The sequence below is a fragment of the Bombina bombina genome, chromosome 6 (genome assembly GCF_027579735.1).
Source record: "Bombina bombina isolate aBomBom1 chromosome 6, aBomBom1.pri, whole genome shotgun sequence".
NCBI classification, from domain to species: Eukaryota; Metazoa; Chordata; class Amphibia; order Anura; family Bombinatoridae; genus Bombina; species Bombina bombina.
The window spans coordinates 485475874-485490942 of NC_069504.1; the positions used below are offsets into that span (position 1 = coordinate 485475874).

Sequence of the window (15069 nt, forward strand, 5' to 3'; positions counted from 1 at the left end):
AGCCTTGAATGCAGTAGATGTAGCTGATATCAGGCTGTCATGTATGTATATTTTACACTTCAGTTTTCTGGGAAATTGTACTTCTCTGGCTTTTAAACTGTATACATAGACTTAACCTATTTTGCAGGGACTTGCAATAGGTTTTAAATGACAATTAATTATTGAGGTAAAATGTTTTTTTTGCTGGCATGTAAAAACGTTTTTTTCTCTGAGGTACTGGGTGAAAAAATGTTTTGGGCACTTTTTTTCCACTTGGCAATAGTTTTGATTTAAATTAGAGCAGTTCACTGATCCCTCTCACTGTTATGTGTGTGGGGGAGGGGCCATTTTGGTGCTTTCACTATGCATCAGAAAAACTCAGTCAGAGGTTCATTTTCTTCCTGCATGATCCGGTTCATCTCTACAGAGTTCAGGGATCTCAAGAGTCTTTTTTGAGGGAAGTAATCATACAGCAGAGCTGTGCTGATTGTATTGACTGTGATATAAAAAACGTTTATTTGTGTATTTTTTTTCTGCTGCCTGGGTTAGTTATCATTTGCTGAGGGGGAACAATCCTTTGCTAAAACTGTATATTCTGACAAAGATTGATGCTATAACTTAATTATTTTATCTGTTATAATATTTTTCTGTGCTTCTTAAAGGCACAGTTCGTTTTCATATTATTTGTAAATTACTTTGAAAAGTATTTCCAAGTTGCTGTTTATTTGCTAGTGTGTTAAACATGTCTGATTCAGAGGAAGATATCTGTGCTATATGTGTTAATGCCAAAGTGGAGCCCAATAGAAATTTATGTACTAAATGTATTGATGCTACTTTAAAAAATAGTCAATCTGTACAAATTGAACATATTTCACCAAACAACGAGGGGAGAGTTATGCCGACTACTCGCCTCACGTGTCAGTACCTGCATCTCCCGCTCAGGAGGTGCGTGATATTGTAGCGCCGAGTGCATCTGGGCGGCCATTACAAATCACATTACAAGATATGGCTACTGTTATGACTGAAGTTTTGGCTAAACTACCAGAAACTAAGAGGTAAACGTGATCACTCTGGGATGAGAACAGAGTGCGCTGATAATGCAAGGGCCATGTCTGATACTGCGTCACAGTTTGCAGAACATGAAGACGGAGAGCTTCATTCTGTGGGTGACGGTTCTGATCCAAATAAACTGGACTCAGACATTTCAAATTTTAAATTTAAGCTTGAGAACCTCCGTGTGTTACTAGGGGAGGTATTAGCGGCTCTGAATGATTGTAACACAGTTGCAATCCCAGAAAAAATGTGTAGGTTGGATAAATATTTTGCGGTACCGACGAGTACTGACGTTTTTCCTATACCTAAGAGACTTACTGACATTGTTACTAAGGAGTGGGATAGACCCGGTGTGCCTTTCTCACCCCCTCCTATATCAGAAAAATGTTTCCAATAGACGCCCGCCACACACGGGACTTATGGCAAATGGTCCCTAAGGTGGAGGGAGCAGTTTCTACTTTAGCTAAGCGTACCACTATCCCAGTGGAGGATAGCTGTGCTTTTTCAGATCCAATGGATAAAAAATTAGAGGGTTACCTTAAGAAAATGTTTGTTCAACAAGGGTTTATATTGCAACCTCTTGCATGTATTGCGCCTGTCACGGCTGCAGCAGCATTTTGGTTTGAGTCTCTGGAAGAGACACTTCAATCATCCACACTAGATGACATCACACACAAACTTAAATTCCTTAAGTTAGCTAATTCATTTATTTCAGATGCCGTAGTACATTTAACTAAACTTGCGGCTAAAATTCAGGATTCGCCATTCAGGCACGCAGAGCTCTGTGGCTAAAATCCTGGTCAGCTGATGTTACGTCTAAATCTAAATTGCTTAATATTCCTTTCAAAGGGCAGACCTTATTCGGGCCCGGCTTGAAAGAGATTATTGATGACATTACAGGAGGTAAAGGTCATGCCCTGCCTCAGGACAAGGCCAAAGCCAAGGCTAGACAGTCCAATTTTCGTTCCTTTCGTAATTTCAAAGCAGGAGCAGCATCAACTTCCTCTGCACCAAAACAGGAAGGAGCTGTTGCTCGCTACAGACAAGGCTGGAAACCTAACCAGTCCTGGAACAGGGGCAAACAGGCCAGAAAACCTGCTGCTGCCCTAAGACAGCATGAATTGAGGGCCCCCGATCCGGGACCGGATCTAGTGGGGGGGCAGACTTTCCCTCTTCGCCCAGGCTTGGGCAAGAGATGTTCAGGATCCCTGGGCGTTAGAGATCATATCTCAGGGATACCTTCTGGACTTCAAATCCTCTCCCCCAAGAGGGAGATTTCATCTGTCAAGGTTGTCAACAAACCTAACAAAGAAGGAAGCGTTTCTACGCTGCGTACAAGATCTTTTATTAATGGGAGTGATCCATCCAGTTCCGCGGTTGGAACAAGGACAAGGGTTTTACTCAAATCTGTTTATAGTTCCCAAAAAAGAGGGAACCTTCAGGCCAATCTTGGATTTAAAGATCCTAAACAAATTCCTAAGAGTTCCATCGTTCAAGATGGAAACTATTCGAACAATTTTGCCCATGATCCAAGAGGGTCAGTACTTGACCACAGTGGATTTAAAGGATGCTTACCTTCACATACCGATTCACAGAAGGTCATTACCGGTATCTAAGGTTTGCCTTTTAGACAGGCATTACCAGTTTGTAGCTCTTCCATTCGGACTGGCTACGGCTCCAAGAATCTTCACAAAGGTTCTGGGCACTCTTCTGGCGGTACTAAGACCGCGAGGAATTTCAGTAGCTCCGTACTTAGACGACATACTGATACAAGCTTCAAGCTTTCAAACTGCCAAATCTCATACAGAGATAGTACTGGCATTTCTAAGGTCGCATGGATGGAAAGTGAACGAAGAGAAAAGTTCTCTCTTTCCACTCACAAGAGTTCCCTTCCTGGGGACTCTGATAGATTCTGTAGAAATGAAGATTTACCTGACAGAGGACAGGTTAACAAAACTTCAAAGTGCATGCCGTTTCCTTCATTCCATTCAAGAGACCAGAAATTCTCTTCTATGGTGGCTTTATCGGCCACATCTGTCCAGGGGAATGCCATTTAGCAGGCCAGACTGGTCAATTGTAACAACAGACGCCAGCCTACTAGGTTGGGGCGCTGTCTGGAATTCTCTGAAGGCTCAGGGACTATGGAATCAGGAGGAGAGTCTTCTTCCAATAAACATTCTGGAATTGAGAGCAGTCCTCAATGCTCTTCTGGCTTGGCCCCAGTTAGCAACTCGGGGGTTCATCAGGTTCCAGTCGGACAACATCACGACTGTAGCTTATATCAACCATCAGGGAGGGACAAGAAGCTCCCTAGCAATGATGGAAGTATCGAAGATAATTCGCTGGGCAGAGTCTCACTCTTGCCACCTGTCTGCAATCCACATCCCGGGAGTGGAGAACTGGGAGGCGGATTTCTTAAGTCGTCAGACTTTTCATCCGGGGGAGTGGGAACTTCATCCAGAGGTCTTTGCCCAAATACTTCGACGTTGGGGCAAACCAGAGATAGATCTCATGGCGTCTCGACAGAACGCCAAGCTTCCGCGCTACGGGTCCCAGATCCAGGGATCCGGGAGCGGTCCTGATAGATGCCTTGACAGCACCATGGACCTTCAGGATGGCTCATGTGTTTCCACCTTTTCCCGATGCTTCCTCGATTGATTGCCAGAATCAAACAGGAGAAAGCATCAGTGATTCTAATAGCGCCTGCATGGCCACGCAGGACTTGGTATACAGATCTGGTGGACATGTCATTCTGTCCACCTTGGTCGTTACCTCTGAAACAGGACCTTCTGATTCAGGGTCCTTTCAAACATCAAAATCTAACTTCTCTGAAGCTGACTGCTTGGAAATTGAACGCTTGATCTTATCAAAGCGTGGTTTTTCTGAGTCAGTTATTGATACCTTAATACAGGCTAGGAAGCCTGTTACCAGAAAGATTTACCATAAAATATGGCGTAAATACCTATATTGGTGCGAATCCAAAGGTTACTCTTGGAGTAAGGTTAGGATTCCTAGGATATTGTCTTTTCTACAAGAAGGTTTAGAAAAGGGGTTATCCGCTAGTTCCTTAAAGGGACAGATCTCAGCTCTGTCCATTCTGTTACACAAGCGTCTGTCAGAAGTTCCAGACGTTCAGGCTTTTTGTCAGGCTTTGGCCAAGATTAAACCTGTGTTTAAAGCTGTGGCTCCACCATGGAGTTTAAACCTTGTTCTTAACGTTTTACAGGGTGTTCCGTTTGAACCCCTTCATTCCATTGATATAAAGTTGTTATCTTGGAAAGTTCTATTTTTAATGGCTATTTCCTCGGCTCGAAGAGTCTCTGAGTTATCAGCCTTACATTGTGATTCTCCTTATTTGATTTTTCACTCGGATAAGGTAGTTCTGCGTACTAAGCCTGGGTTCTTACCTAAGGTAGTCACTAACAGGAATATCAATCAGGAGATTGTTGTTCCATCCTTGTGCCCAAATCCTTCTTCGAGGAAGGAACGTCTTTTGCACAATCTGGATGTAGTTCGTGCCCTTAAATTTTATTTACAGGCAACTAAAGATTTTCGACAAACGTCTTCCCTGTTTGTCGTTTACTCTGGTCAGAGGAGAGGTCAAAAAGCTTCTGCTACCTCTCTCTCTTTTTGGCTTCGTAGCATAATTCGTTTAGCTTATGAGACTGCTGGACAGCAGCCTCCTGAAAGAATTACAGCTCATTCCACTAGAGCTGTGGCTTCCACTTGGGCCTTTAAGAATGAGGCCTCTGTTGAACAGATTTGCAAGGCTGCAACTTGGTCTTCGCTTCATACTTTTTCCAAATTTTACAAATTTGACACTTTTGCTTCCTCGGAGGCTATTTTTGGGAGAAAGGTTCTTCAGGCAGTGGTTCCTTCTGTATAAAGAGCCTGCCTATCCCTCCTGTCATCCGTGTACTTTGCTTTGGTATTGGTATCCCACAAGTAATGATGACCCGTGGACTGATCACACTTAACAGAAGAAAACATAATTTATGCTTACCTGATAAATTCCTTTCTTCTGTTAAGTGTGATCAGTCCACGGGCCCGCCCTGTTTTTTAAGGCAGGTAAATATTTTTTAAATTATACTCCAGTCACCACTACACCCTTGGCTTCTCCTTTCTCGTTGGTCCTTGGTCGAATGACTGGAGGTGACGTAGAGGGGAGGAGCTATATAGCAACTCTGCTGGGTGAATCCTCTTGCACTTCCTGTAGGGGAGCAGTTAATATCCCACAAGTAATGATGACCCGTGGACTGATCACACTACAGAAGAAAGGAATTTATCAGGTAAGCATAAATTATGTTTTTTTGTCAGGTCCTGGTCAGAATCAGGCCTGTGTTGAAGTGTGTTGCTCCTCTTTGGAGTCTTACCCTTGTTCTTTAAGTTTTGCAACAGGCTCCATTTGAGCCATTGCTTCCACTAAAATTAAGTTATTATCTTGGAAGGTTTTTGTTTCTTCTGCTCAGAGAGTTTTCGGAACTCTCGGCCTTGCAGTGTGATTTGCCTTACCTTATCTTTCATGCTAATAAGGCGGTTCTTCAGACTAGGTTGTGTTTTCTTCCCGAAGTGGTTTCAGATAGAAATATTAATCAGGAAATTGTTGTTCCTTCCCTATGTCCTTACCCTTATTCTCATAAGGAGCGTTTGTTGCACAACCTGGATGTTGTGCGTGCTTTAAAATTCTATCTACAGGCGACTAAGGACTTTCGCAAGTCTTCTGCCCTGTTTTGTTTTCTCTGGATAGAGTAAGGGTCAGAAAGCAACTACTACTTTCTTTCTCTCTGGTTGAGAAGTATAATTTGTTTTGATTGAGACTGTTGGTCAGCAGCCTCTTGAGAGAATTGCAGCTCATTCCACAAGGGCTGTCTCCTCTTCTTGGGCTTTTAAAATGCAGCTTTTGTGGAACAGATTTGCAAGACTGCAACTTAGTCCTCTGCATACTTTTTCTAAATTTTCCAAATTTGATTATTTTGCCTCAGCTGAGGCTTCGTTTGGGAGAAAGGTTCTTCAAGCGGTGGTGCCTTCTGTTTAGGTCTTCCTGTCTTGTTTTCCCTCCCTAGTCATCTGTGTTCTCTAGCTTGGGTATTGGTCCCCAACAGTAATTGATGACGTTGTGGACTCACCATATCTTAGGAAAGAAAACAAAATTTATGCTTACATGATAAATTTATTTCCGGATATGGTTAATCTACGACCCCACCCTTTTTTTTTTGTAAGACAGTTGTTTTTGACTAAACCTCAGGCACCTCTCACCTTTGTGTTACTCCTTTTTTCTCCATTTCCCTTTGGTCGAATGACTAGGGTTTGTGGGAAGGGTAGTGATACTTGACAGCTTGGCTGTGGTGCTCTTTGCCTCCTCCTGCTGGCCGTTCCCAACAGTAATTGATGACGTTGTTGACTCACCATATCCGGAAAGAAAGAAATGTATCAGGTAAGCATAAATTTAGTTTTTTTTGTGTCTGGAATAATACATTTAATTTGTTTCCGACGTAGCCTGATTGAACAGAACAAATAGATATTTATATAGACTTATATATGATTTGATACATGACCAGAGAGGCCTCTATAGTATTTCTGTTTTTTGAAGGGTGAGTAAAGGTGCAAGGGTATTATTTAAGTAGGTTTCTGTGAACTTTAAAGTCCACGACTCATGTGTTGTCCAAATAATTAATGAAAACATTTTTTAGCTACATGAAATAAAACATTTTATTTATTTCAACCTCATTGTTTCATGTTGTTTTAAAGGGACATCAAAGTCATAATTAAACTTAAATGCATGCACATTTTAGAAGACTTTTCAATTTACTTTATCAAATATACATTGTTATCTTGGTATGTATGTTGAAAAGCATATCTGTATTACCTCAGGAGCTAGCAGGTGATTGTTAGCTACACAAATGTGCCTCTTTTTGAAGGGTTAGCACATAATTATGCAAACTAAAGACAGAATAAGGGGAACAACAACCCCAAAACCAAGGCATCTGTGACAATCAATTAAGCACTTAACTTATAAATCTATATCCATAACATTTGATACAGTTGGCCACAAATACTAGTGATTTTGAAATGTCAATACATAGATGGCACTCACCACTGTCGTGTTTACTGAAGGGTACTGCAAATGTGTAGGGACTTAAATTTCTATACCCGAATCTCCCTAAAGCAATATTCCCGGACAGCCGTGCCCTCTAATCCACTGATGTGGATAATTCTAAATCACATAGGCATTCAACGTGGCCCAATATTCAAATCCGTTTTTTCTATAAAATAATTAAGTTTCATCTTCCTATTTTGTATGAGGTGATGTCTTAAAACAGGTCATTAGTAAAAGATGTGATTTTTGTTTACTCTAAGAATTTGTCATTTGCTAATTTGCTCTCACAAGTTTATTATCTGAATCTGCTGATTGTAGTACGAGGCTTAGGATATTGGGTATCTTTAGATGTGGTCACTCTTTGTTAGACGTGACTATTTAAAACAGGGACCGAATTTTCAGTCACATGCGACGGGCGAGGACTATATTACTCGTGGGTTCTATATATTGCTCCACTCATGTTATTTACCTGATTGAATGTTCCAAATGTTTAAAACAATATGTAGGATTAACTACAAGAGATGTTCCCTATTAGGGAACACTTGGGTTACATTTCTCATAACAACTCATGTTCAACCTTGTCACAACACTTCATTGAGGTACACTAGAAAAGAGTTGAGACATTCAGTTGGAATGCCATAGAGATATGTACACGATGTAGAGGGGGTAGTAAGCTTACCATATTGGAACATCAAGAAGCATTTTGGATACATAAATTGAAAAAATTGGTTCCTAATGGCTTTAATTCAAAGTTTGATATTATCAATTACTGGGAATAAAGTCCCTATTGTGTATACAGATATTGTAATGGTATCCAGCACTTATAAAATGTATAGATTAGCTGTTAGCTACACTGGCACTATTAATTATTTTGTTTTAATGACGAGGGGACTCCCCTATAAAATACACCCCTTGTTTGAGGAGGATAGAATCTATGACTATGGCTGCTATTGCCGAAATGCGTTTGATCGTGTTAACTTTTTGATGCATCACACTGTTTGCTTTAATATGTTTCAATAAAGTGGAAGACTCCTTTTAATATTGGTGCAACAATATAATGCTTTACATTTGCTTAAGCACCTTTATGTCCCTTTTAAGTAAAAATAAGATCTCTATATAGATCTTTTAATTAGAATTTCAAACTTCATACACGTTACATGATCATCACGAATATCTTTTGTTAAGAACTATTAGAGGTAGTAGGCCGGTAATGTGCGCTTAATCCATGTAAACTGTTCACTGATCGTGTATTTGCAGGGAACGTGTAGAAAACACCAGCCGCCCTGGGGAGATGCAGGTTACCATCCAGAACTTGTTGCCTGAAACTGTCTATTACTTCCGAGTGGTGGCTCAGAACAAGCATGGTGTAGGAGAAAGCTCTCCTCTTTTAAAGGTTGAGACACAACCTGAAGGTAAGAAGTTGTGTATTAATAAAAATGAAATATTAACAACTCATTGCAAATTCCAGATACGTTTAAATGTGTGTCCAAGTGCATACTGTATTTGCTTGTTCATGCTTTATAACGTCCAGCATTTTGTTATGCTACAGAAATATTACATTTTCCTTGTTTTAAAATATTTAGCCTAATTTACTCAAAATATGCATAGCAACTGCAAATTATTAATGAAAGAAATATGAGCTGTACTTTTTTTTTCTCCCAAGTGCAAGTTCCTGGTCCAGCTCCTAATCTGAAGGCGGTATCACTCTCACCAACGTCTGTGGCTGTTAGCTGGGAAACCCCACTCTCTGGGAATGGAGATATACAGAGCTACAAACTTTATTATATGGAAAAAGGAGCAGGAAATGAGCAGGTGATCTTAAGTGGAAAATATGCAATATTAATACCTAAGTATCTTTAGATGTTTTTAATCACTTGTATAGTTATTTTTTGCAGTTATCGTTATGTTATATTCATTCTTTTGTCTTTTCAAGTGAATATATGCACCAACTGATTTACCTTTTATTAGGTCACAATGTCTTTAAATGAGATGTTTGTATTAATTACCTAAATGTAAATCTGTATAATAAATTTAATGGTGGTTAGCCATATTCAGACAATCATGATGGTTAGGGTAAATATACAGTTTATGAGGCATGTCACTGTCTCTTTGATAAAGCTTGGATTCTCCATGCGAAACATGTCAGAGAATTTACTTCTTCCAATGGGCTAATTTTGTCTTGTAGCAATTTGCTTATCTTAAGTTATCCAATGAACATTCCCGTTACTGCATACACGTTTCCTGCTTTGCTGGTGTTGTCCAGTCACATTACCTAGCTGCTAAGTACACTATCTGCTGTGATTGGAATGGAAGGGGTTCATCATAATCCTTTAGAAAAGCTTTTCAAATGATTTATTTAAAAAATTCCACATAGACTTTAATGGTAAATTATGTAGAAAAATAATTAAGAAAAATGTTTCTAAAGAATTGTATTGGATATCAAAATCACATTTTGAAAGCTCTAGTATGTCTTCTAGCTGAAAAAGACCCACACGTTTTAAGGTTCTGTTTTTACTGTGATGTTTTCTCAGTATTGGGAATGCCACCTCTTCTTTGCAATTTACAAAAACAATACTGTGTTAGTTTTTTAAAAAATTAACAGCGTTTACTTTGTTCTCTCACACACAATAAATCAACATGTTTATTAAGATGTCCTATTAATTAACGTGAATATAAATTAATTTGCCTTTATTCAGAGCATGCCCAAAAATGTTGCACTTGAAATCGGAAACATTTTACAATTCCTTCAAAATTTGTACTTTAAAGTTATATTAAAGGTACATGAAAGTCAAAATTAGAGACTTTTCAGTTTACTTGTATTATCAAATTACAGACAGTAAATACAGTACCTAGGTAGTTTCGGGAGCAACAATGCACTACTAGGAGATAACTGATGATTGTTGGCTGTACATATATGTCACTTGTAAGGGGTTAAACGCATAGTTATATGCTAACAATAGTGCAGTAATAAAATGCTCTAATACATTATTTTATTTATTTTGCACCTTTATGTCCCTTTAATGTTTACAACCATCAAATAGAGATGAATAGTAAATTGCTTGCAAAGATAAGATACTGGATGTTTTTTGATAGAATTGTAACAAATGTCTTTAAATTATGTTTTTAAAATAATATTTTATTTTGTATCTTCATGCAGGATATTGATGTTGGTGGACTTTCATACACTGTGAACGGTTTGAAGAAATATACAGAATATACTTTTCGCATAGTCGCTTATAACAAGCATGGGCCAGGTGTGTCCACTCAGGACATCAATATTCGGACACTCTCTGATGGTAATATTCCTTTGTTCCCTGCCTGTTGTTCAGGATCATTCACCCAGATCCATCATTACCTTGCATCCCTTTTCCTGAGCCTATTGAGACCTCAACAAGTATTTTTTTTTTTATCTCCTCTTAATTACAGTTCCCAGCTCTTCTCCTCAGAACTTAACACTGGAGGTGCGAAGCTCACAGGTAATCTTACTTACTTTAGATATATATATATATATATATATATATTTCTCCAACATTGGTGTGTCCGGTCCACGGCGTCATCCTTACTTGTGGGAATATCTCTTCCCCAACAGGAAATGGCAAAGAGTCCCAGCAAAGCTGGCCACATAGTCCCTCCTAGGCTCCGCCCACCCCAGTCATTCTCTTTGCCGTTGCACAGGCAACATCTCCACGGAGATGGTTAAGAGTTTTTTGGTGTTTAAATGTAGTTTTTTTATTCTTCTATCAAGTGTTTGTTATTTTAAAATAGTGCTGGTATGTACTATTTACTCTGAAACAGAAAAGGATGAAGATTTCTGTTTGTGAGAGGAAGATGATTTTAGCAGACAGTAACTAAAATCGATTGCTGTTTCCACATAGGACTGTTGAGATGAAGTAACTTCAGTTGGGGGAAACAGTTAGCAGACTTTTCTGCTTAAGGTATGACTAGCCATATTTCTAACAAGACTGTGTAATGCTGGAAGGCTGTCATTTCCCCTCATGGGGACCGGTAAGCCATTTTCTTAGTCAAGCAAACAGAATAAAGGGCTTAATATGGGCTATAAAACTGGTAGACAATTTTATGGGCTAAATCGATTGCTTTATTTGGGCATTTTATACATGTTTATGCTGATAATTCACATTTATAAACTTGGGGAACGTTTTTTAACGGCAGGCACTATGTTAGACACCTTTTCCAGTCAGGGAGGGCCTTCCCAGTTGTAGGCTGAGCCTCATTTTCGCGTCATTACTGCGCAGTTGTTTTTTGAGAGCAAGACATGCAGATGCATGTGTGAGGATCTGAAAGTAGCTGGAAAAGTTTCTGGAAGGCGTCACTTGGTATCGTATTCCTCTCTGGGCTTGGTTAGGTCACAGCAAAGGCTATAGCTGGGACTGTATAGGGGTTAAATTTGTAAACGGCTCCGGTTCCGTTATTTTAAGGGTTAAAGCTCTGAAAATTGGTGTGCAATACTCTTAATGCTTTAAGACACTGTGGTGAAATTTTGGTAATTTTTGAACAATTCCTTCATACTTTTTCACATATTCAGTAATAAAGTGTGTTCTGTTTAAAATTTAAAGAGACAGTAACGGTTTTGTTTTAAAACGTTTTTTGTGCTTTATTGACAAGTTTAAGCCTGTTTAACATGTCTGTGCCTTCGGATAAGCTATGTTCTATATGTATGAAAGCCAATGTGTCTCCCCATTTAAATTTGTGTGATAATTGTGCCATAGCGTCCAAACAAAGTAAGGACAGTACTGCCACAGATAATGAAATTGCCCAAGATGATTCCTCAGATGAGGGGAGTAAACATGATACTACATCATCTCCTACTGTGTCTACACCAGTTTTGCCCACGCAGGAGGCCCCTAGTACATCTAGCGCGCCAATGCTGATTACCATGCAACAATTGACGGCTGTAATGGATAACTCCATAGCAAATATTTTATCCAAAATGCCTACATATCAGAGAAAGCGCGATTGCTCTGTTTTAAACACTGAAGAGCAGGAGGGCGCTGATGATAATTGTTCTGTCATACCCTCACACCAATCTGAAGTGGCCATGAGGGAGGTTTTGTCAGATGGGGAAATTTCAGATTCAGGAAAAATTTCTCAACAAGCTGAACCTGATGTTGTGACATTTAAATTTAAATTAGAACATCTCCGCGCACTGCTTAAGGAGGTGTTATCTACTCTGGATGATTGTGACAACTTGGTCATTCCAGAGAAATTATGCAAGATGGACAAGTTCCTAGAGGTTCCGGTGCACCCCGACGCTTTTCCTATACCCAAGCGGGTGGCGGACATAGTGAATAAGGAGTGGGAAAAGCCCGGCATACCTTTTATTCCCCCCCCCCTATATTTAAGAAATTATTTCCTATGGTCGACCCCAGAAAGGACTTATGGCAGACAGTCCCTAAGGTCGAGGGGGCAGTTTCTACTCTAAACAAGCGCACTACTATTCCTACGAGGATAGTTGTGCTTTCAAAGATCCTATGGATAAAAAATTGGAGGGTTTGCTTAAAAAAAATTTTGTACAGCAAGGTTACCTTCTACAACCCATTTCGTGCATTGTTCCTGTCACTACAGCAGCGTGGTTCTGGTTTGAGGAACTAGAAAAGTCGCTCAGTAGAGAGACTCCTTATGAGGAGGTTATGGACAGAGTTCACGCACTTAAGTTGGCCAACTCTTTTATTTTAGATGCTGCTTTGCAATTAGCTAGATTAGCGGCGAAGAATTCAGGGTTTGCAATCGTGGCGCGCAGAGCGCTTTGGCTAAAGTCTTGGTCAGTGGATGTGTCATCCAAGACAAAATTGCTTAACATCCCTTTCAAAGGTAAAACTCTATTTGGACCAGAATTGAAAGAGATTAACTCAGACATCACTGGGGGGAAGGGCCACGCCCTTCCACAAGATAGGCCTTTCAAGGCCAAGAATAAGTCTAATTTTCGTTCCTTTCGCAATTTCAGGAACGGACCGGCCTCTAATTCCGCATCCTCTAAGCAAGAGGGTAATGCCTCACAACCCAAACCAGCCTGGAAACCGATGCAAGGCTGGAACAAGGGTAAGCAGGCCAAGAAGCCTGCTGCTGCTAACAAAACAGCATGAAGGAGTAGCCCCCGATCCGGGACCGGATCTAGTAGGGGGCAGACTCTCTCTCTTTGCTCAGGCTTGGGCAAGAGATGTTCAGGATCCCTGGGCACTAGAAATAGTTTCTCAGGGTTATCTTCTGGAATTCAGGGAACTACCCCCAAGGGGAAGGTTCCACATGTCTCACTTATGCTTAAACCAAATAAAGAGACAGGCGTTCTTACATTGTGTAGAAGACCTGTTAAAGATGGGAGTGATATACCCAGTTCCAATAAAGGAACAAGGAATGGGATTTTATTCAAATCTGTTCGTAGTTCCCAAAAAAGAGGGAACTTTCAGACCAATTTTGGATTTGAAGATCCTAAACAAATTTCTCAGGGTACCATCATTCAAAATGGAAACCATTCGAACGATTCTACCCACTATCCAGGAAGGTCAATTTATGACTACCGTGGATCTAAAGGATGCGTACCTACATATTCCTATCCACAAAGACAAGGATTTTCACAAAGGTACTAGGGTCCCTTCTAGCGGTTCTAAGACCGAGGGGCATTGCAGTAGTACCTTACCTGGACGACATTCTAATACAAGCGTCGTCCCTGTCAAAAGCAAAGGCTCATACAGACATCGTTCTGGCCTTTCTCAGATCACACGGATGGAAGGTGAACATAGAAAAGAGTTCTCTGTCTCCGTCAACAAGAGTTCCCTTCTTGGGAACAATAACAGATTCCTTAGAAATGAGGATTTTTCTGACAGAGGTCAGAATGTCAAAACTTCTAAGCACTTGTCAAGTTCTTCATTCTGTTCCACGTCCTTCCATAGCGCAGTGCATGGAAGTAGTAGGGTTGATGGTTGCAGCAATGGACATAGTTCCTTTTGCACGAATTCATCTAAGACCATTACAACTGTGCATGCTCAAACAGTGGAATGGGGACTATACAGACTTGTCTCCAATGATTCAAGTAGATCAGAAGACCAGAGATTCACTCCGTTGGTGGCTGACCCTGGACCATCTATCCCAGGGAATGAGCTTCCGCAGACCAGAGTGGGTCATTGTCACGACCGACGCCAGTCTAGTGGGCTGGGGCGCGGTCTGGGAATCCCTGAAAGCTCAGGGGCTATGGTCTCGGGAAGAGTCTCTTCTCCCGATAAACATTCTGGAACTAAGAGCGATCTTCAATGCTCTCAGGGCTTGGCCTCAGCTTGCAAAGGCCAGATTCATAAGATTCCAATCAGACAACATGACGACCGTTGCATATATCAATCATCAGGGGGGAACAAGGAGTTCCCTGGCGATGAAAGAAGTGACCAAAATAATACAATGGGCGGAGGATCACTCCTGCCACCTATCTGCGATCCACATCCCAGGCGTGGAAAACTGGGAAGCGGATTATCTGAGTCGTCAGACATTCCATCCGGGGGAGTGGGAACTCCACTCGGAGATCTTTGCCCAACTAACTCAATTATGGGGCATTCCAGACATGGATCTGATGGCGTCTCGTCAGAACTTCAAGGTTCCTTGCTACGGGTCCAGATCCAGGGATCCCAAGGCGACTCTAGTAGATGCACTAGTAGCACCTTGGACCTTCAACCTAGCTTATGTATTTCCACCGTTTCCTCTCATTCCCAGGCTGGTAGCCAGGATCAAACAGGAGAGGCACTCAGTGATCTTGATAGCTCCTGCGTGGCCACGCAGGACTTGGTATGCAGACCTGGTGAATATGTCATCGGTTCCACCATGGAAGCTACCTTTGAGACAGGACCTTCTTGTTCAGGGTCCATTCGAACATCCAAATCTGGTCTCCCTCCAGCTGACGGCTTGGAGATTGAACGCTTGATTCTATCAAAGCGTGGGTT

The 15069-nt window shown here is 40.9% G+C and overlaps 1 protein-coding gene across 1 annotated transcript in view; it reads left to right on the top strand.

The window, feature by feature from the left end:
- The window catches only part of NEO1 (neogenin 1), a 201144-nt gene that overhangs the window by 54431 nt on the left and 131644 nt on the right, over positions 1 to 15069 (top strand). Inside the window, exons 5-8 of the mRNA XM_053717318.1 lie at positions 8387 to 8541; positions 8793 to 8941; positions 10287 to 10425; positions 10556 to 10605. Coding sequence (XP_053573293.1) covers positions 8387 to 8541; positions 8793 to 8941; positions 10287 to 10425; positions 10556 to 10605 — 493 coding nt within the window. The remainder of the gene's footprint in view (positions 1 to 8386; positions 8542 to 8792; positions 8942 to 10286; positions 10426 to 10555; positions 10606 to 15069) is intronic.